This window comes from Rhinoderma darwinii, chromosome 3 (assembly GCF_050947455.1).
Source record: "Rhinoderma darwinii isolate aRhiDar2 chromosome 3, aRhiDar2.hap1, whole genome shotgun sequence".
Taxonomy (NCBI): Eukaryota; Metazoa; Chordata; class Amphibia; order Anura; family Rhinodermatidae; genus Rhinoderma; species Rhinoderma darwinii.
In genome coordinates this window covers 281,443,813-281,467,743 of record NC_134689.1, presented here as the reverse complement: position 1 = coordinate 281,467,743, position 23,931 = coordinate 281,443,813, and the positions used below count along the sequence as shown (strand labels likewise).

At 43.2% G+C, this 23,931-nt stretch overlaps 1 protein-coding gene across 2 annotated transcripts in view; it reads right to left on the bottom strand.

Annotated features, from left to right (window-relative positions):
• The window catches only part of ATOSA (atos homolog A), a 60,195-nt gene that overhangs the window by 6,763 nt on the left and 29,501 nt on the right, over positions 1-23,931 (bottom strand). For both annotated transcript variants that reach the window (XM_075857985.1, XM_075857984.1), the window contains 8 exons: positions 22,748-22,932; positions 19,959-20,161; positions 18,900-19,025; positions 6,468-7,923; positions 3,946-4,062; positions 2,101-2,180; positions 1,280-1,385; positions 918-1,076 (listed from right to left, as the gene is read on the bottom strand). In XM_075857985.1, the coding sequence (XP_075714100.1) occupies positions 918-1,076; positions 1,280-1,385; positions 2,101-2,180; positions 3,946-4,062; positions 6,468-7,923; positions 18,900-19,025; positions 19,959-20,161; positions 22,748-22,932 (2,432 nt within the window). The remainder of the gene's footprint in view (positions 1-917; positions 1,077-1,279; positions 1,386-2,100; positions 2,181-3,945; positions 4,063-6,467; positions 7,924-18,899; positions 19,026-19,958; positions 20,162-22,747; positions 22,933-23,931) is intronic.

Here is a 23,931-nt window from a genome sequence, read left to right as displayed (position 1 = left end):
TTGTTTGTTAACTTCACATAAAAGTTTGCCTCATCACTGAACAAAATGTTCTGTGTAAACTGAGGGTCCTGTTCCAATTTTTGTTTTGCCCATTCTGCAAATTCAGTGCGCCGATCTGGGTCATCCTCGTTGAGATGCTGCAGCAGCTGAAGTTTGTAAGGGTGCAATTTGTGAGTAGCTAATATCCACCGAAGGGATGTTCGACTGATGCCACTCTCCAGTGACATGCGGCGAGTTCTACGCTGTGGGCTCTTGCTGAATGAAGCTAGGACAGCCACTGATGTTTCTTCATTAGTGACAGTTTTCATGCGTCCACATTTGGGCAAATCCAACACTGAACCAGTTTCACGAAACTTGGCAAGCAGTTTGCAAACTGTAGCATGGGAGATGGGTGGTCTCGTAGGGTGTCTTGCATTGAAATCTGCTGCAATGACCCGGGTACTGCGTTCACCAGACATAAACACAATTTCTATCCGCTCCTCACGTGTTAACCTCTGCGACATGTCAATGGCTGTAAACAAAGAGAAGCTTGTAAATAACTCATGAAAGAATAAAGTAACGTTAAAACCAAGCACACCATTGTTTTTCTTGTGAAATTCTCGAGAAGTTTGATGTGTCACATGACCCTCTTCCCATTGAAAAAACAAAAGTTGGATACAAAATGGCCAACTTCAAAATGGCCACCATGGTCAACACCCAGTTTGAAAAGTTTCCCCCCTCCCATATACTAATGTGCCACAAACAGGAAGTTAATATCACCAACCATTCCCATTTTATTTAGGTGTATCCATATAAACGGCCCACTCTGTAGTATCAATCTGCAAAAGTCGTCAGTTCAAGGTGGAAAATCTGTGTTATTTTAACCAAAAATTGCTACATGTGTGGTAAGATCACCGTAAAGACATTATCTGCCTTACCATGTAAGGGGAAGGAGCATTGTCCTCTGAAACACTGAAGAAGGAAACTCTGACCGGCAATGTCATGTGGGTTGGACAGAATACTCCACTTGCTCCAACATCTGCTGTAAAACCTTTAACTGTGCCCAGAGGTTCTAATCGATAATTCAAGACGGACTCCTGAATATTGATAAGAGAAGAAGACCGGTAAAGTCATTAGAGGGGGGGCAACAAATAGAACGATCATAAAGGGATTAGCAGCCAATAAAACCTTTAATATGAAATGTTAGTTTATAGATTGTAGGTAAAATAACTTATTGAGCTCTGCATTTAACACACGCACGCGCGCGCGCACACACACGATATGTGAATAAAACGATTACCTCAAAGTTTCCCAGAAGGCTCAGACAAGGAGCAGGTGGAGCACTGCAACTTAGCGGTCTGCCTGTGCACGCTACACCATCTTCTGTCTTCTCACAGTGGCGTTGTCTGTTAAGAGTAAAGTAGATAAAAAAAAAAATCTAGATTTATATTATATAACACTTGTATAGACAATAGCAGACATTACAGAATAACAAACTAATTAACAATTCACAGAAGAGTAGTGATGGCCCTGCTCACTAGAGCTTACAATCTATGAGGAAATAGGAACGACCCAAAACGTAAAAACCCATCTTTTATATGACCCTTATTTTCATTTTCAGTTCAATATAAAACTCCACAGAATGCAAAAGTACACAATGGACAGTGCAACGTTATCAATATGAAGGTAAACAATTACTTAAAAAGGGGAATTTTACATATGTGACATGAAAAGAAGCAAGATCCAGGTATTAGTTATTTTGCCCTTTGTATAGATGGAGATGTAGGGCACGCACAAAAGTCCATTAGTCGGCACATTTAAGTGATATTTTCCTACTTGTAGACTCAAATATTAAAATATTTAATATAAAAGTTAGAAAGTATAAAACACAAGAAGTGCTAACAGTAGCGAACATAGTCTGTGCCAAAATGTCGCTGACGAGAGCTACGAACATGTGTGAGAAGGGAGCAGTGAAACGCCCTCTAACATGGATCGTAGAAGAGGAACAGATCCCTTCCAGTGAAAGGGGGGAAATGAGACTTTATAAATGATGCATTAAAACATAGCTGCAAATATTCTATACGTATTAGATGGAAAATACCATAGTAAATAAATAAATACCTCTTTGTGGATAAACCTTTATATTGCAGTAAGGATGTGTCCAGATCAAAATACCCTGACTGTGTTTTTCTTTGTGGCACCTAGGTAAAATAAATATATCCTTTCATCTGGTAGATCTTGCTGTGCACATTGAAGAGCGGACATGTATGCTGTCCCGCAAAAAGCCTCATTCTAGCACTCTCAGCCCAGTTCTGGAACCACATATGATGTGTGGAGCCAAGTATGAACACTGACGAACAAGCCACTCAAACTAGCTCATTGAATGACAAGAATATCGTGCACCACACATTTGATGGAAAAGACCTGAGCTTTTGCCTCGGAGTAAGGCTTCTTTCACACTGGCGTTACAATCAGTTTACCTCTCTTCCGTCAGCGGAAGAGAGGATCGATACATTAAACAGAAAGCAACGGTTCCGTTTGAATTATCATTAATTTCAATGGTAATTGTTTTGTTTCCGTTACTTTGTTTGTCTCCGTTCGCTAGGTTTCCGATTTTTTTAACTGAAACAGAAATTCTGCAGACTGTACTTGTGTTTCCGTTAAAAAAAAAACTGAAACCTAGCGAACGGAGACAAACGTAAAGCAACTGATACAAAAGAATTACCTTTGAAATCAATGGCAATTCTAACGGAACCGTTGCTTTCCATTTAATGTATCGATCCTCCCTTCCTCTGACGGAAGAGAGGTAAACAGATAACGGTAGTGTGAACTTCGCCTAATTGCTTATTTGTAAACTTCTGGGATAGGAAACCTTACATAAAGGAAGACTGCCAAAATATGAGATTTAACATGAATTAGGTTTAAGTGAAAAGACCTTTCAGGTGCATAAATAAACTTAAACTAATAGGCTTTCTGCAAGTCTTAAGATATTTCATATACCAAGATTGTAAGAAAAGCCAACATGGGTCTAACTGCATAGTGGACAGCAATATATTTTAATAGCTCGCATTGAAGATAGATATTTTCACTAGAAACGACTCTTTACACTATAAAGTCTGCTGAGCTAGCATTAAACAGTCCGCCACTATCGCTGGTCCAGCATTCATCTAATGATCACAGAGCCGGACCCACGGGACTGAACATTTGGGTGCTAGACAGCAGAATCTTTGATATATATTTAGGATGCTCAGTACTATTGAAATTCCAGCGTGAACTTTAGTTCAGGGGTCAGCAACCTTCAGCACTCCAGCTGTTGTGAAACTATAATTCACAGCAGGTCATGACAGCTTTTGGCTGAAATAATAAAGCCTTTGGCTGTTCGTTGTGGGAGTTGCTGGAAGTTGTAGTTTCACAACAGCTGGAGTGCCGAAGGTTGTCGACCCCTGGTTTTGTTGATCTTTGACAACAGTATCTGTGCATTTATGGACATTATAACAATACGTAAATATAATAATTGGATTGCTAATAAAGGTGATGGACCCCAAGGTATTAACTAACTAAAGAGGAAAAGGTACAAGCGAGGCTAAAGCTTGATCATGGTATGGAGTAACATTTACAAAAATGATACAACTCCAGTGTTAAAACTGATTTCTTTCTGCCAATTGAAGCACCATCTAGGCCATTAATAATAGATCGGTGGCGGACTCTTGAATGGGATAGTGCTAATGCTTTGCACAGCTGCTACGAAAGTAACAGCGTGTGCAACTACGAACAGGAAACTAACTTATGTAAGCAATAAAGAGGCTCCAGCGCTCGTAAGAACTGATCGGCGGGAGTGCTGAGAGTCGGACCCTCACCGATCTAATCTTGATGACCTATCTAAGGATAGAACATAAATTTAAATCCTGGATAACTCCTTTAAGATGTACAGGCTTTAGGTCACATATCAAATAATAAATAACTTACCGGACTGGAAAGTAAAGGTAAACCTGTGCAGGGGTGAAAAGCCTTGGTTGAGATCCCATCGAGAGAGTGAAAACCTTTTTTCTTCCAATTATTTGAAGGTCGCAGGGGTTCAGACTTCTGGGAACATACAAGATAACATGTCATGCAACTATAGTACAGTACTAGAATTAGAGCATGACCAAAATAAATTGTTTCAAATTAGCAAATTTATATTCTAGCAGTATATATTGCAGTATAAATTATGGAAAACTGTATCCTTAGTTTTCCATAATTTATATATATATATATCGTTCGTCACCATGTACTGTCCGATTCTTTTGGTTTGTGTACCCCAGAATTGTAAAGTGCTGCGGAAATGGATTATTGAAACACACAAATATATACTCTGTAAAATGTGTGTATACTCCCTCTAGTGTTCAGAGACATGTTACACAGCCAAGAATTTGTTCAATACAAGTTACCCAGTGTGTTCACAATGTAGATTGAAAGCCAAATAGGTCTCAGATTTTTTTTCTTTAATGGCTCCTGATGATCTAACTCTATGCCAATCTCTGAAGACATTTAAAGGGCATATCTCACAATAAAAACCCTTTCAACTGCTGTCGCCAGTCGAAGCTGCGGCCAGATATACAATGTAGAATATTAATAATCAGCAGCTCTGCACTCTGGCTAAAAGAACATATGGATAGGATAATTTTGGAAAAACGGCAGGATAACAGGGGGAGTGGTTAGACTTTGTCATATGTGCTTCTATGCTTCTAGGATTGAAGTATAAATGGCAGCCATCATTATTGTGACTTGCCTGGCCACCCCTGGAGCATACCAAAAGCAGATGTGCCAACTATCTGCCACTTGATGGCTACGCAGAGCCTCAAAACCCTGCATTGATTTTATAGGTGGTCACTAATAAGACATCCTTTTGAATAGTAACTTTCCCACGGAATCATACAACCTTATAATTGTATCAGCTCTTGGTTTTAATAGGTGCTAAAATGACACAGTGAACCCCACTACATCGGACACCCGTGGCACCCCAACCAACCATTCAGATTAACATGCCCCAAAAGGGCAAAATGATTGTGATTTTCTAAAGCAAACAGAGCCTTTATTTCAAGGATATAATACACTAATAGTTGTAGAAAGAGTAGATACACCATAAAAAAAGATGGTTACTTTTAAAGGGTAGGTCTACCTTTGCAATCATTTTTTTATTTTTAATGTTCCAGAGCATCTAAATTAAAAATAAAATTAAGCAACTCTGCAAATACTCTTTATTAAATATATCCTACAATGTTGGGTCTACAATGCTTCTATAACTCCATGGTAACAGATAAACGATCCTGTGTAGTCTGATCTTGCAGTTACACTCCCTCTCCAATTTGGTTGGTTAGGAAGAAGAGGGAGACAGATTGATGCCAAAATCAGACTACACAGAATTTGTATGTAGTCTGTTACCATGGAGACAAAGGTCAGCACAGGACCTGTGGACACAAAATATTGCATTTTAGATGCTCTAAAGCACTAAAATAATGGTTGCGATGGTGGAACTACCCTTTAAATATCTGATATAAAAGCTACAGGTATAAGTTACTTCGTACATACTTACGATACTCTAACATAGTATGGATAACTCTAAGGCGGGATTCACACGACCGGGTCGGGTCCGAGCCCGAGTGCCGGCCGGTAAAATCGGCCATTCTGCCCGGCCGGTTTGCATAAAGTTATGCATCCGTGCCGGGCCGGGCAGATCCGGACAGTGACATCAGCGGCAGCTCCTGAAGGGGAATCCCCATGTGTTCGGGGATTCCGCTTCAGGAGTTTCCCCTGATGTCACTGCCCAGATATGGACAGAGACATCAAGCGCTCTGTCCAGGAGCGGAATCCCCGAACACACGGGGATTCCGCTCCTTCAAGGAGCTAAAGTGCGGCTAGCACATAGCAGAGCGGGGAGATACCTCCCTGCTCTGCTATAGTGGCGTCGCTACAGTAGTAGCAGCAGCAGCAGCAGCTGCTGCTACTAGCAGCGCCATCGAAGGTGTCGCCGAGCCAGGGTGCTTTTAACAAGCAGGGGAAGGGAGCCAGCGCAGCGCTCCCTCCACCTGCTGTACACCCCGGCCCTGCAACACAGTGTGCAGCGATGCCATTCGTCCGAATGGCATGAACTCCTCCTCCTCACATGCACTCTGCGCTGTGAGGAGGAGGAGATAGAGCGCAAGCCACGGGAAACCCGGCCATCACTCGGAACACATTCCGGTGATGGCCGTGTAATACCCGGCCCCATAGACTTCTATGGGAGCCGGGCGGCCGGGTGTCCGGGCAAAGATAGAGCATGTCCTATTTTTTGACGGCCGGATTTTCCGGCCGTCAAAAAATCGGTCGTGTGAATAGCCCCATTAGGGGTCTATCATTCCTAATGCAGCCGGGTGCCGGCCGATTTATGAACGGCCGGCACCCGGACGGGAAACCCTGCCGTGTGAATGAGGCCTTAAAGTTAAATCCTTGTATATATTATATATACTTACTGCTTGGTCTGTATTCTTCAACCTCTCACATCTTAGACAACCTCCAATGCTTCTCCCCTGTTCTTGTGCACCACAGTCACATTTTGCTGGATCCTCATTCTCATCATGAGACATTTTTTGCTTGTCCTGGGTCTCTTTAGCTTTCTGGCTCTCTCTGTCCTTTGTAACATAATTTTCAATGCTGTGAAGTTGGTTGCTATGATCAGACCCTTGTGCTTTCCTTGGGTTACTCTCTGTACACTTAGGCTCTAGTGTCTGAGAAACGCCACAGGTTTCAAATCCCACAACATTTCGTGAACAGTTTTTGCGGTTATCGAGATGGACACTGTCACTATTTCTATTTTCAGTGGAACTTGTTTGCTTGTTGTTGGCAGTATGGATGTTCGAGGTGCTATGATTTGAGAGGTGATGCAACGTTCCTTTACTGATGTACTTTTCAGCCTGTTCACTGTATTTTAAGTCTCCTCTCTCAGGGGGCATGAAAACATTTTCTTTGCTGGACAATGAGAAAGTTGGTGGGGTGTGTTTATTTACTGAATGTTGAAATGTGTTTGAAATGGGTTCATTGGCTTGAACTAAAATGAGTTTCCGTCTAGCTTGTGGTTTTGGTGAGGTTCTACCTTCAGGACTATGTCGGGAGGAAGTTATGGGTGTTTCTGAAGCAGCTTTTAGTTTTCGGTCACCGTTTTCTGGGGTTAGAGTCATCTCTGAATTGGGAGCACATATGACAGGTGTTTCAATCTTATTGAAGTTTTCATCTTCACATGGGTTCCTGAATATTTTGGAGTTCAAGGGGTTAGGGTCATGCATTTTAAAGGAACGACTGGTTATGTGTGAAGTTGTCTGATCACACTGCAGCAAATGCTGTGCAATTCTTGCAATGACTTCTTGACGTTCCTGAATTAGGGAGCCTATTAAAGGATTGGTCTCTGTTGCTTGGTGTATGGGGGAGTTGGGCAGATCAACCAAAGATAATGATTTAAAGTTTCTGCCTGATGAGTCTTGTAGGCTTAATTTAGGATCACTTATATTAAAACACTGAATCTTAGATGGTGATGTTCCAACGTCACAGCTATTGCCACATCCAGAAATTAACTTCCCGTTCGTACCAGGGAGAGTAAGATTCATGCTGGTTCTATCCTGCAGTAGTCCATCAGATCCAACAGTCCATGTCTGCTTGCTACACGTACGCTGAGAACTTGGTGCACTCTGCTGGCTGCTCTCTTGCAGATCTCGAGGTGGAGTACCAATCTGCTCATGTGAAGAGAATCTCTTTTCATAGAAGCCAAGATTACTGTGGATGCTACAGTTCAACACTGGATAACTGGATTGTCTCGGCAAAGACTGGACACTGACTTTCAAGGCCACGTTGTGAGACACATTGGGAACAGGAAACACATGTTCAGTTGGTGAATGAGTAAAATTCCATTGTAGCTCACCATCAGCTGCACTTACTCTGTGTAAATACACAAAACAGAAGTCACTCCTTGTTAATGCTGGACAGTAGAACAAAGAAATCGATTCATTAAGCCTAGTTATAAAGTAAAGTCCACGCATTCGTATAAAGAGCAGGTTTCTAGTATAATGTTTTAAGAATACCACTACGGCAATTAAGGACCCAGAGGGTACACTAGAGCATCCAGAACTATTCAGGATGACCCGCTAGCCCCTAACCCTATCAAATTACCTGCGACAGTCTCAATAATCCTAAAACCCAGAAAAGACTCTACACACTGGGTGAATTAAAGGCCCATCTCACTTCTTACTTAAAGAGGCTCTGTCACCAGATTCTCAAATCCCTATCTCCTATTGCATGTGATCGGCGCTGCAATGTAGAGAACAGTAACGTTTTTGTTTTATATTTAAAACGTTCATTTTTGGCCAAGTTATGAGCTATTTTATATATATATATGCAAATGAGGTTTGAAATGGACAACTGGGCGTGTTTTTTTCGTTACGTCCAACTGGGCGTGTATTGTGTTTTTAACTGGGCGTTTTCACGTGTATGACGCTGACCAATCAGTGACCAGTCAGTATCATACACTCCTCTACATTCATTTACACAGCAGCGATGTGCAGCCACATAAACAGAGATTAACGTTAATCAAGTGTCCTGATAATGAATACACATGACCTCCAGCCTGGACGTCATGTGTATTCAGAATCCTGACACTTTTGAATCTTTTCTTTGAGATTTCTAGCTAGGGAAACAAAATCTCGCGAGATTACGGAGGTAAACGAGATTTCGTTTCACTTGCTAGAAATCTCAAAAGAAAAGAGTGAGAAGTGTCAGGATTCTGAATACACATGACGTCCAGGTTGGATTTCATGTGTATTCATTATCCGGACACTTGATTAACGTTAATCTCTGTTTATATTGCTACACATCGCTGCTGTGTAAATGAATGTAGAGGAGTGTATGATGCTGACTGGTCACTGATTGGTCAGCGTCATACACGTAAACACGCCCAGTTAAAAACACAATACACGCCCAGTTGGACATAATGAAAAAAAACACGCCCAGTTGTCCATTTCAAACCTCATTTGCATATATATAAAATAGCTCATAACTTGGCCAAAAATCAACGTTTTAAAAAATAAAAAAAACTTTACTGTTATTTACATTGCAGCGCCGATCACATGCAATAGGAGATAGGGATTTGAGAATCTGGTGACAGAGCCTCTTTAAACCGGTGTTTGTGCTCATTGATCAGCAAGGACCAGATAGGGTTCACGTCCTGCAGGCAGGCCGTGGACAGCTTCAAGCGCCTAACCTATTTGATCCATCTATGCAATTCATGCATAATGCATTAATATCTTAATGATGTATCACCTCCTGTACGAATTGTCTTTGTGTAACCTCTTAAATGTTGTGCTTTTTTGCTCAGTCATTCATTTGTAAATTGCCTGACAAAGGGCCTCTGTGCTCTGAAAGCTTGCATATAGAACTTTTATGGTTAGCCAATAAAAGGTATCATACCCACTATACTTTTGTCTTTTTTTTTTTTTTAAATATCCTTTTTATTGTCAATTTTCACATTTTCTTACAAACATTTCACGTAAAAGTTACATCATGAGTGCGCAGCACTCAACTGTCATTGAATTAACTTTGAATTAAATTCAACATAACATAACATATAAACATGGCATAAGTGTCGATCTTCATATGGACCGAAAACATGACTTCCCCCAACCCGACCTAGGTCATCAATGAGGATCTACTTATCATTTATCCCCCAACTAGTTCAAAGTTGCAACCCCCCTAAAGTGCCTGCCAAGAGCTGTGTGCAGTACCACTTTGTGTGCTGGAAAGGCTTAACAATTTCCGCTATTTCGGCTGCTGTACATTGCGATTCTATGAATATTTGCCACTTATCAAATAGCTTCTTGGTTCCCGTTTCCTTCCGCCTTTCCACCTCCACCCTCTCAAGAACCAATAACTGTTTCAGCCGTAACACAATCAGTTCTAACCCCGGCGTGTCTGCCTCCAACCATTTACTCAGCAGGCATCTCAAGGCTACCAGTAAAATCGTGTGCACCAGCGCTGGAGGTGATCTCACTCCTCGAGCACCCTCTTCCTCTGGCGGCCTCGCCTGATGGAATAGTAGCGCTTGAGGCATCAGTGGGAGGTTCGCTTTCCAATGATCCTCAATATATTTTTGTACCATCCCCCAAAATAGTTTCGTATGTACGCACCCCCACACTCCATGCCATAAATTCGTCAGAGGTGTATTGCATTTGGGGCAACACGTAATGCGGTCAGGGAAGGATTGTGAAGGCAGAATATTAAAGCCAAATATAGCTGAATGCATCAACTTAAAATAGGTTTCCCTCCAGCTCTCATTTATAACACTCTTCCGTACCGTCTCCCAACCCCCCAGTATGATCTCTCCTATACCTGGATCTTGGGTCCACCGTTCCCAGATTTTGAAACTAACCCTTGATTGCGGACGAACAAAACCATCTCTCAGTGCTCTATACAACCCTGAAATGGTCTCCCGCCCAGTTGTTGGACCTATGACCTCATCTAGAGTGTGCGAGGTAGCTTCCTTACTCAAATCCCTGAGCCTGGAGGTGCAAAATGCTCGTACCTGAAGTATTTGTAAAAAATTGACCCTACCTTCTATGGGTCTGAGTTTAGTGGTAATTTCCTCCCCAGTTAACCACCTCCTTTCCTCTAAGTGCATAAGATCCCCTGCGTTGTCAATGCCTACCATCCCCCATGAGGCAAATCCGTCCCCCTTGCCTACTCTCGGTAAAAATTCCGGGTGTCCGCTCAACGGCATATATTTCGATACCAGGTGAGGTAACCCAAACTGCTTACGTACCACTTTCCAAGCTAGGACTGTATCTCTCAATACAATGGAGGTTTTGAGACGGCACGGAAGAGAAGCTACTCTACAATGTAACAAAGCTTTCAGGTTCCAGGGTGAGGCATACTCCCCCTCCAGATCTAAGTTGGAATAATTGCTCGTTTCGTGAAGCCAATCTACTACATGACGAAAAAGACAGGCCACGTTATAACCCCTGACATTCGGAAAGTTCACACCCCCTTCTTGTTTGCCCATCATGAGCTTGGTAAGTGCGATGCGAGGCCTTTTTCCTGCCCATATAAATTTAGTGAATGAGGCCGTCAGTTTAGAGACATCCACATGCTTCAATAAGAGAGGGATTGTTTGAAAGGGGTATAGCAATCTGGGGAAGCTAACCATCTTAATTAGGTGGCACCTTCCCAGGAGGGACAACGGCAATTGGCCCCATCTAGTGAGTTCCGCTTGTATTTTTTTAATTAACGGGGGATCATTTAGGCCATACAGGGTGTCCGGTATCCTTCCTATTCTGATACCCAGATAAGTAATGCAATGTTCAACTGGGGATATCCCACACCCCAAGGATTGCCAAAAGGTCTTAGGCAATGGCCTGCCCAACTCCAGCAGTTCGCTTTTAGCTAGGTTGACTTTATATCCCGAGCATTTCCAAAATTCCTGCAAAAATTGAAAAACCGTCCTTAAATGTTCTTGAGGATTTGACATAAAAAAGTATAACGTCATCAGCAAACAGGGCTAACTTCACTGCCCGAGACCCTACTTGAATGACTCTGAACATATCCGATTCCTCCAGAAATCTAGCCATAGGTTCCAATGCGAGATTGAATAACAGGGGCGACAGGGGACAACCCTGTCGTGTTCCTTTATGTAATTGGAAGGGATCCGACAGGAACCCTGAGGAGTGAACACGTGCCTGCGGGTTATTGTAGACACCCTTCAGGAAGACCCGGAAGTCTCCCTGAACGTTCATTTTGTCCAGCACCATCCCCAGCAATTCCCATTGTATGTTATCAAAGGCTTTCTCTGCGTCTAACGCTAATAGTGCCGGCCTGGTACCTGGCTGGGGATCGTGCCTGACTGTTTCTAGCACCGTCAACACTTTGCGTAGATTCGTCACTGCTGCCCTGCCCTTTACAAATCCTACTTGGGATTTTCCCACCAGTGTGGGTAGATACATAGCCAGCCGATTGGCCAAAATTTTTGTGAGCAATTTCTGATCTTGGTCTATCAGTGAAATGGGACGGTACGACCCCGGGTCAAGAGGATTCTTCCCCTTCTTGGGTAACACCTTTATATGCGCTACTTTGGCCTCTGCTGGTAAAGCACCCGTCCTTAGTAAAATATTATAGTATGCCACCAAGGTAGGGCTGATTTCTTCTCTCAGAGATTTAAAAAACTCTCCTGTGAATCCATCTGGACCCGGGGCCTTTCCATTAGATAAGGTCTTAATGGCGCTCCGAACTTCCTCTAATGTAATCTCTGCGCTCAAGTGACCGTTCTGCTCCTGAGTGAGCCCTGGCAGCTTCACCTTCTCCAAAAATTCCCTCCCTTTTTGGAGATCTATGGGTGTTTCTGAGTAAAGGGCTTGGTAGTATTTACTTAATATGGTGTTGATTTTTTTTGGGTCTGAGGTAGAAGTTCCATTAGATTCGTTAAGCGTTGAAATGTGTGACGGTGCATACCTCCCCTTCGCTAATCGCGCTAATAATTTGGCCGCTTTATTGCCGAAACGCATTAGATCGGCATCAAATTGGGACCGGTAAATACTCTCTCTTTTGTCTAACCACTGATCAAACTGTCGCTTGGCTTCCCTCCATTTCTCCCCCAATGGCGGTGATGGAGAATGTAGAAATGCTGTGTATGCACACCGTAATCTGTCGCTCGCTGCCTTGTATCCGTCGGTCGTTTTGCGTTTAAGATTAGACATAAATTGCATAACTTTCCCCCTCATTACCACTTTGGCTGTACGCCAATACAATGACGGTTCCGAGCGATGCGATACATTATCCCCATCAAATTCCATCCACCACCCCTTAAGCTTCTGTATAAAGCCCTCATCCTTTGCCAGAAAGGCGGGAAACCTCCAGATAAAATCCGTTCCTCTAGCTACTGTGTCGGCCAAGGTAATGGTAACCGGGGCATGGTCCGAAATAACTAGATCTTCAATCGCCACTTCACGTAATCGTCGCGATAATGCGTCATTAACTAGCAAGTAATCAATACGCGACCATGACTGATGAACATGGGAGAAATGTGTATATTCCCGCGCATTTGGGTGTAGACTCCTCCACGCATCTATTAGGGCAAGATCCTATCTCTATTTCTCTGCGAACTAGTCCCTGCGCTCCTATCTTCCCTTGAAGACCTCACAGTGTTAAGGTCTCCCCCCAGAATCAAAAACCTAGTGCGATCCTGCTGGAGTTGGGTTTCCAAATGACCAAAAAACCCTGTGTTAATCGTATTTGGGCCATACACATTATGAATACTGATAGTTTCCCCTGCATGCTCCATCACTAGATGGATCCAACGGCCCTCATCATCCCGTTCCTGGGACACCAGCGTAAACGCAAAATTTTTATGTATCAAAATTATAACTCCCGCCTTACCCTCCCTTGCCGACGAGCCAAAAACCTGACCCACCCAGAATTTTTGCAAATACTTAAACTCTGGCTCGGTAAGGTGAGTTTCCTGTAATAGGGCCACATCTGGGTGCAATAGTTTCCATGTGTCGCAAAAGTTTGGTGGGCGTCAGATCCGCCTTTTTCCAAGAGCCATGTATAAACATTAATAACATAACCAAAACCCGGCTTATAAACCAGAACCAAACTCCATGTCAAGGCCATCCGGCCCTTATCTAACAAAACCATAAAATCACCTACGGCAAGGGTTATCAGCCCCTTAATACCCACTGGTGTAAGTGACTTCACTTTTTTCTGTTGTGTCAAAACACGCCCCTCCCTCCCCCTCCCCCCCAGACCTGCATATATGTCTCCTTCAATGAGGAAGCAGCACCTGCCCTTACCACCTCATTACCCCTTTGTCGCCTGTGCACACATTTATACATTCTCATGCCGTCGGTTTAACAACCTAGAGTCCGTTTGGATTATATCCTCACATAACCACATAAATCTTGTTTCGCCTCTAGGTTTCCCTGCCTCCTTTTCCCAGATCTCCTACCGCAACTGCCCCCAGTATGCCATCTGTGGCAGATATAACTAATCCCTTGCGTAGGGGAGGCATTGTATCATTCCCGGTCGATCCCGCCCAAAAAAATCTCAGAACCTGATCTAACTCCCTCACTAATCTCCTGTAGCGAGAATGCAGGGAAATATTAAAAATGCATACATTTCAACATTGTAACATTATAACATTAGGTCAGCTGTTGACCGGTACAGAGTGCCGTATAAGACCGCCAAATATCGCCCTCAAAACTTTCAAATTATCTGCAAACTTATCTGTAGCCGGTCGGAATCTGCAATTGGTCTACAGCGTCCACAGAATCATCATCACATCAGCTTAAATAAAATGGTGCTGAAAAGAACTTCGTCCGTCAATCAGGAGACGTAGATCGGGTGCGGTCCCGCGTTCGCCTCTGCGGCTTCGGAGAGTCCCCTCCATTTCCGGCTCGACCCCCCCGGGATCTTCCTGGTGTGGGCATTAAAGCTTCTGCCCAGGTTCGCTCCATATTTTGTTGGTTCCGTTTGGCTTCTCTTGACTTGCGATTTGGACTGTATGCTGGACTGAGACGCTCCTCTTCTTGCTGGGGTCTGTGCCTGCAAAGCTCTGTAAGTGCGTCCTCCGCTTCCTGTGGCGTGGTGAAAACCTTGTTCCGCCCGTTCTCTTGAAACACCCGTAAGCTGGCTGGGTACTGCAGATTAAAGCGTATTTTCGCTTGGAACAGCGTGGTGCAGATCTTGCTGAAGGCCCGCCTTCATTTTGCAACCTCCGCAGAGAAATCCTCAAAAAGTAGCACTTTCATGCCCATTATTTCCAAAGGACGCGATCTGCTGCGGAATGCTTTCATGAGTGCCACCTTGTCATTGTAATCCAACAGCTTAAAGATTACTTGTCTGGGACGAAGCGAACTGTGGTCATCTGTTGCTGGGAGGTTTCTGGGGTCCGGCCCCACTCTGTGCGCCCTCTCCACCCGGCAGGGACGGGGAAGACCTAAAACTGCTGGCAATGTCCTCTCACATAGTCGCTGTAAATCAGAAGATATCACCGCTTCCTTCAGCCCCACCAGTCGCAGGTTGCTCCTCCTGGAGCGGTTCTCCAGATCCTCCACCTTGTTCCCCAACTGCGTAGTAACAGACAGCACCCCTTTCAGTTTGGATTGCAGACGCTCATTTTCATCCTCCAGCAGCGTCATACGCTGTTCTAGCTCATCAGCTCTGGTAGTGACTTGTGCCAGCTCCGCCTGCACGCGGTTTAGGGAATCTTGCAGTTTTTTCCAGCGCCTTTTGCAGTTCTGGCGCTATCTGTTTGGCTACTTCACGGGCCAGGGCTACATAATCAATGGCTGCAGGGTGAGAGGACATTGTGTGTTCTGCCGGGCTTGAAAGCTGGGACTGATGGTGTTGCAGCTCATCTTCCTGTGTGTATAGCAGGGTCGCAGTGGCGGGAAGCGCCGCCATCTTACCTCCCTTTACCACGGCCGCGGCTGAATCTTCCATGGCTGGCTTCTGCGCGCTTCTGAGGAGGTACCTGTCCATACAGGCACCACTGGGTATGTTTCCGTGTGCAGGGCTGGTGGCTTCACCGCTGATTGTCGTCGCCGAAGCGACTATTGCGATCGAACAGGCTGGACGGGAGCGGGAGCTCAGTCACTCGCGTCCTGCATCGCCAGTGCCGGAAGTCCTTTTGTCTTTTTTGACACTAAAGCATTTGACTTTGCATGCAATTAATGCAAATTACAAGCAAATTTATGGTCTTTAGATAAGCAAAAAGGCATTTTAGTGAGTCCTACCTCACAGGTAATCCCCAATTGATTTTATTAATTGGGTTAGAGCCCTATATAGGTGTCCTTCAGACCCTAGAGAGGATATTCTTCGTCACATTTCTTGATTGCTCGTGGCACTTCTCAGGGCTGCCCCCACTCCTTTCCATTATAGCCCTTGAACCTCTTGCTATCTGCATACAGTCAAATTCCAAAGAAGGAGGTGTCGAATTAGCATCTATTCACTATAAACTACAACGATTTGCAGACAACAACCGGTTTACTCTCACTTCACCTGAAAGCCTTTCCTAGTAGTCCTGTCCAGCTTCACAACCCTTTCAGGACTTCAGGTGAACCATGCTAAATCCAGGGCAATTAACTTCTCCCCTTCTCTAAGGCCTCATGCACACTGCCATAGCTGTGTGCATGGTCTGTAATTACGGTACCGACGGGCAGCGGAGTGTCAGCCGCGATTCACGGACCATGCACACATTGATTTCAATGAGCCCAGACCGCAAGTCCGGACCGTGCAAGGACGTGTCCTAGTTTTTGGCGGTCTGGACTCCGGGCAATACGCGGACCGAGGAAACCCACGGTCATTTGCATTGGCCCATAGGTTAACATGTGTTTTATACTATTCGCAATTGCGGATGGTATACGGCTCCAAATGCATGGTCGTGTGCATGAGGCCTTAATGTGGTTAATGCCCTCAAGTAAGCATTTCCTTTTCCCTGGTCCATGACCCATCTGGATTGTAAACCAACCATGTACAATCTCTTTACTCGACCTACTACCCACCCCCTCCCGCATTTCAGACAACTGCTAGAGGAGTGGAGTATCACATCTCAAACTGGGCGTGTGATTAACCCATTCTACGAGACCCCAAATTATAAAACATTCCTCCAACCTCCCCCCCTTCTACCTATATTTGGATCTCCATGTCCAACCCCCCCCCCCACCCACCAGCAGAATCTGCTCGACACACTCCAAGAAAACGAACACCTTCCCACAAGTGAGCTCTTTTTTTGTACTTCCAAATTAAGAATTTTGTATCCACCCTTCTCAAAAACACCTCTTCTCAGTTTTCACTCTCCACATTCAGGTCTTATTTCTGCCCTATATATTCAGATATGCTGCAGACTAACTATAGAGCAGACCTATCTCATGTGCCCAAATAATAAACCGACTTGGATACTTGGCTCACTGACAAACAGTGGGGTCAGATATGGGAATCCCCAGAGAAGAGCTCTCTTAAAGGGGTTCTCCCGGACTTTTATATTGATGGCCTATCCTTAGGATAGGTCATCAATATGAGATCAGTGCGGGTCAGACTCTCGGCACCCCCATCGATTAGCTGACAAAGGGCAGCGGCGATGAGGCCTCTTCATCGTTTGCTACATACAGCGCCATACACTTCTGTAGTGATAGTGTCTGGGATTGCAGCTTGGTCCAATTCACTTGATTGATTGGGGTGCCAGACCTCCACCGATCGGATATTGGTGACCTATTCTAAGGATAGGCCATTACTATGAGATTCCATGAGGACCCCTTTATCACGGTAATGCTAGAAACATCCTACAAAAAGGTAATAATGAAGTGGTAACTTGTGCCAAACTGTATAAACCACACTGTCCCAGGCTATCATTCTACATGCTTCAGAGCTTGCCCCTCTACTGGTGCTGTATTGAACACTTTGTAACCATGGCCCAAGGTAGCCAGTTTTTGGCTTAAGGCTTACCACCTCACATGGTTACAGGCTAGAACAAACAAATGCCAATGGAAAGCTCTCCTTAATAAGGATGTCGAACGGGTCCCTCGAGCTAAGCAGTTCTAATTTGATATTTTTTTTTGGAAGTGAAACAAACCATTGCTAGTTCATGGAAACAGCCTCCCCTCTGCTTCTCCGAAATTAGAGCCCAATGAATTACTATAGGATTAATGAGAAGCTCACTGTGGTAGCATGGGACACCCGAAGATCCAAAGTATGGGACCCTTGGATAATTTATGGATTCCCAACAGGAGAACACAATATCTAAGAAATTATAATGTGCCCAGGATCAGGATCTCTTAGTTACAATCTACAAGTTTTGGGACACTACACTTTCTTCTGTGCCAAGTGGCTCTGAGAAGCTCTGCCTTAACAAAAAAAATAAAAATAAAAATCGTAAATACACTACAGGCAGAGAAATTGCAAGGAACTTCACACTATGTGTTATTGTAAAGAATCCACTTAGCCTTAATTAGGTTACAGTAACATTAATTTATTGGCATTTATGTGTTTGCACTTCAAATCGGAGAGCCAGAATTTTTTTATTTTCATATGCAGCATTTACAAAAATCTACTGGCTTTGTCAAGTCACAGATAAGGAGACAGCTTCTTCAGCTGTTGAGAAATGCAAAAGTTGAAAACCACTACTTCCTGCTAACAGGTCCTCTACCATATGCTGGATAAAAATATTAACTCAAAGGTGAAACTGAAAATTGCGGTGAAATACAATCAGAACTGTAGCAAAGAAAAGAAAAAGGGTTTACTAGTTTAAAGAAAGAGTGAATTGCTCATAAGGAAATTCTGTACTATAAGGATTGGATTTACTCACTTCTAAGCAGAACTATTTGTACTATACGCTTTGTATCAGAATTGCTCAATCTTTAATCAGGAGCCACTTGAGCAGGAAATAGGAAAGAATTAGGGTAAACCAGGTCACGGAAACAGTCTGGAGTCTGCACTCCATAAACTATAAACTTACGTAAACGGCTAAAGAATGTATTCTTCCTTTGGTTGCCCTATTTTGCACTGGTGAGAATACGTTGCGTTTATTAGGATACTGACATTTACGTGTGGCCACAAACGGTACGTTCACTTTAAATAGTTTTCCTCCTTGGACAACCCCTATTCATCTGTAAGGTTTGCGATGCTGCAGGAGGTATGAATCAGCACATCGTGGCCATTGAAATCAGTGGGCCATCTGTGTAATGCATGGACAAACTGGGTACTCTAGAATTGTAGTGGGGGCCCGGGCAGAGGAACCTTCCTATAAAGAGAGTGTCTGCCTTATATATAGGGCATATGGATGTGATAAAGTGTTGCAAAAATAAATCAACTTTTTTATTTTAGCTACTTAAAAACACAATTGCCTAGCTTAATTTTTTACAGAAATGTCAGCTCACCGGTAGATAATGTTGCGAGGTACAGCTCCATGGGAAACACTTAACCAAGCGCTTAATTGAGAAAAGAAAACAAACGAACGGATTGCCAACAGAAGAGTCTTCTCTTCGATGAAACGGTCTCCACTCCTATCAATGAAACATAAGACGCAAACTATTGAGTAAAAGGCAATAACATTTTATTTATAACATTGTGTAATGTGAAGCGATCAAAAATAATTAGTGTCTTTATAGTCAAATTGCTAAACCTTTAACACTGCCGCCGTAGGCGTATAGAGATCCCGCTTCCTTTAGCTGTAATCAGCAATGTAAACGCTTATTGAACGTGAATTACTGGCAGAGATTCAAAGGGGTGGTCTCAAAGATAACCTATTTCCATATGCCCTATTAGGGCATATTGACGTCCAGAATGGGGGTCCCAGGATTCCCCTCTACGAACCAGAATTACAAAGAGTAGCTCGCACTCTGCCAGACCCAGATAGTCTATGTATTACATGGTTACACATTCTAATGTCCAGCTTGTAATAAATTTTCCTAACAGTGATAACAAATGGCAGCCAAGGGTTTAAAAAGGGCCAGACCTGGGGGATGCGCATTGAGACAACACTTTTAACTAATAGAAAGAAGAGGGTCCTAAAAGGGCATATAAAAAGTGGTACCTAAAACAAAACCTTTTATGGAATATTCACCCAATAAATGTCCAGGTCACCAAAATTATAGTGGAGATCGGAAGAGAATCAAGAATGGCCATAGATACTATAGTTCTAAAGCTTAAATTTCTGAATTAGTTTAACTGCTTAGAGGTCAAGACTTTGTTTAGGTTTTCAAAGTTTAATAAAATGAGTAAAATGTTCACAGATGTAACGTAATAGACACAGAGCCAATATTATACAAATGACATTTGTTCTTATTTACAAGTACAGAAATGACGTTTATATCTGGTACGGAACAGGAATACCAATATAAAGAAACAAAGGAGCCAATGCACGCTCGCTGACAAATCTACAAGGACAATGTAAAGCGGTTATTTCAGGAAAGACTGTTCAGGAAAAGGAAACGTACTGTCTGGGAACTGGCTCCAGAGTCCACCTCTCCAGCAAGAGGGCGTCTTGTTTCATTGCAGGGTCAGTTAAATCATTACCCTCGGTGCCAGATGTATCATCACTATAGCAACAGTCTGGTAGCAGCATCACCTCAACCATGATGGGAATATTGTTTCTCCACAGAAGGGTGACCTCAGACCTAGTTTTTCTAGCTTGTCGGCACTGAAAAGAGAACATGCAGTTTAGTACTTGGAGTGCAAATTAAACTGAAGCTATTCGTGGCTATCCCAGTTAAGACTAAGAAGCCGACCTGCTGCATCAGACTGACCTCTTGAGATGGATCATTAGGTTTTATAGAGCGAATAGTGAATCCATATCGTTGCAAGAGGTTTGTTTTTTTTACGCTCTATTAAAAGGGAATAGCTCTTACATTTAATAAAAGTAAATGCATGTTTGTAGAAGAGAAGTGGTGGGCTTATTCTTACTTTAAAATGTTGTAGCTATTTATTTTTAAAAACTTCCCTGTGATCGGCCAGATTGGAAATACTCACTTCCATCCTGTATCCTGTATAGATAGTACAGCAGGATGGGTGCTTTATGGCAGCCGGAATAAAGGGGGGGGGGGGGGTGTCAATTGACAGAGAAATGTCAGATTAGACTAAGTTCATAAGTCACGGATTTGTCGCAGAGTCTCAATTCAGAGTTTACCTTTTGCAACCCAAAAGGATAAGACCCGCATCAAATCTAGAACAAAATCCGCAAAGTGTGTACTCAGCCTCAAGGCCCTTTTACACCGGCCGATGCAGCGAGCGACGAACAACGAGACATCGGAGCTATGGATGGGGACGAGCGGTTGTTCCTCGATCACTCGTCCCCATCCATTATCATCCTGTCGGCAGCGCGTCTCCGTTTACACAGGGAGACGTGTTGCAGACAACGATAACATTTCCCTTTTTTAAAACGATACGACCAGCAGACGATTATTCATTATACGAACGCTCGTCTGCACGATAATAGTACTGTGTAATACCCCCTTTACAGCCTCCGGCTCCCTCCTTCAGAGACCAGGGGGAATACAGAGCCTTATCTGTTTGTATAGTTTTGCTATCTTGCCTTATCTACATACAGGTCAAAATTTATACCCAGAGATGCCCATGTCCAGGGCAGTAGCTCTTCTCACTGAACTTACTGGTGCTGCAGGACAGCTCCACTGCTGAATCAGTTGTGTGGTTTTTCTTGATTTTTGCCTCTCTGGATTCCTTGCCTTGATTGCTTGATTTATAGGAAGTCAAAAGGGTGAAACCAAAGTCTGGCCCTTGCCCATCCTGTTTGCCAGACTATTGAGCTCCCTGTCTGTAGTCTAGTTCCAATCAGCCTCACGCTAAAAACGGTTGCCGCTTATCTGTGTACCGAACCAGGACTGCTCTTGCTATTATCAGCCTCTTGTCTGATTGTTTCAGCTACTGGATTTCAAGTCTGATACAGACCTTGAGAGAAGAATACTACATTATTTCCCTATGGGGAAAGGCTTGTACGTTCCAGTTCCAACTCAGCACACACTTGCCTGACATGCACTCACACTGCAGCAAACGTACAGTACAAAGCCACTGAATAAAGTATTAGAAAAAAAAATTCATACAATATGGAGAAAAAAAAAAAAAGTGGATTTGAGGGCACACTGCATACTTTCAAATGGCCTGAAGGCATGTCCAAACGGTCAGGATTTTGAAGATAATCTGTGGTAGAAATGGATTGGCACGTGAATCTGCACGGATTAGCTCCATTTTAATTCAACGGTACTAATCCATGGCTTTTTTGATTTTTTTAATTTTTTTTTAACTCTAACGCGTATTCATTTTTACGCGTACATAAAATACCCCATTCAAATGCATTGTTGGTGGAATGTTAGCGGTTTCTGTTAGGATCTGGGTGCGGAACACAATACGTGTGAACATGACCTCAGGCTGTTCAATGGTGACTCCCATATCGGTGTCTAGCCTCGGAGAATTTAACAGTAAGGACAAAAGCTTAATTTTCTCCTTCAGTTAAATGTATGGGAAAGACAGTCAGACTAGAAAAAAAACACAGCTTGAAGAATAGTTTTACATATGAAGGGAAACTAAAAATGGTGATGAAGCGAACTCATGCCATGTTACCATATATTAGAAGACTTTTAAGGAGGATGTTGAGTTTTTCTTTTGTTTACATGCCCTACATCCTTTGTATGGAATTTTATTTTTAACCTTTACCTGTATTCTATTACTGTATGGATTTGTGAAGCAAGGGGGTCAACTGCCAGAGTGAAATATCACATCTGGAAGGATCAAAAGTCCTGTGCAGATCATCATTCCCAGAATAATTCTGAGCCCTGCTCACCTAGCCTCTACGCGTGCTACGCTGCTTCCGTAACTGCTATTCACTTCTATGGGAGTTGCAGAAACAGCGTAGCTCAGCGAGTTACGCTGTTTTCTGATTACATAGTCAGAAATTACAAGTTGCAGCGGGAACCGTGAAAGGTAGAACAGGGTTTAGGGGAACTATTCTAGAGATAGGTGCGGGTCCCAGACGTGTCATTTATGGCATATCCTGTGGAGATGCCATAAATGTCCATGATGGGCAAACCCCTTTAAGTTTTTTTTTCGTGGTAATACAATTCCTTATGAATATCCGGATTATAATATCAGCATGTAAAAATGGAGGATTTATAGGTAATCGGTGGGAAATCATCATGATCTTTAATGGCTTTTCGTCTCATAATGGAGAAAAAAAAATAAAAATATGCTGGAACCAATGAGACAGAAAACGTACCTGTGCCACTTTATCACTGCATTCATGCTTATTGGCCCCAGGCTGACTAGATTGTGCAGGAGGGCAATGGGGACCTTCTGTCCTGCCTTTCACTGAATGCTCAGGAGTGCGACCTTCTGTAATCAGCAAAGCCAGGTATACCAAAAAATCCTCAGCGTCATACTCAAAGAACTCATCCAACGAGTCTAAAAAGAAAACAAAAAGAAATACACTTAAACAAAGGATCCAGCAATGGAAATTCAACAGGATGAAAAGCTGCTAGACTGACAAAGCAGGACTTTTCCATTCTCATTAATACATACTTTGTACTGCCAGAAACACCCTCCATATATTCCTGGCATTACTAGGAACACTAAATGTTGGGAACATCTGGTATTACTTCACCTATACCAAGCAGGATTTATAATAGAAAACCATCATTTACAGATGAAGATAATACTAATCTTTTTAATGGTAATAGATAGATTCTGACTCCAGCATTAGATATTTAGCCAAATGAGTTCGAGAGAATGTGTTTTCCTAATCACACATAAGGTTAGAAGAAAACTTAATGAATATGAAAATGTAACATATTTCTTGATAAATGGTGCCATTCATTAGTAAAAGTGACCCAGTTTTTAACAAACCAAAATACCCAGATGATATTTTTGTTGTCTAAGAGTAGTTATTAATCCACACAACCGGTCGATGTGGGCACGTACATCAAAGCCAGTTGTTTAAAGGGCTATTCAATCTCAGACATTTATGGCATATTCATAGGATATGCCATAAATGCCCGATAGATGTGGGTCCCATCTCTGGGACCCACACCTAAGCCTAGTATGGGGCCCCTTGACCCCCATCCTACCTTCTGCCGCTGGGCTACGAGGTGACCAGATGTTCCGGAAACAGCAAGCGAAACGGTTTCCAGAACTCCCATAGGACTTCTGCAAATCGTGTAGTAAAACGCGCCCGGCTGTTTCTGGAACACCTGGAAATGGTTTGCCGGAGCCCAGTGGCAGAAGGTAAGAAGGGGATCATGGGGCCCCATTCTAGAGATAGATGCGGGTCCCACCTCTAGGAGCCGCACCGATCAGACATTTCTGGTATATTTTCAATGGATATGCCAAAATATGGCCGAGATGGGAATACCCCTTTATTGTGTAATTTTGATGCAAAATAAATGCCTTGTCATTATCTTATAA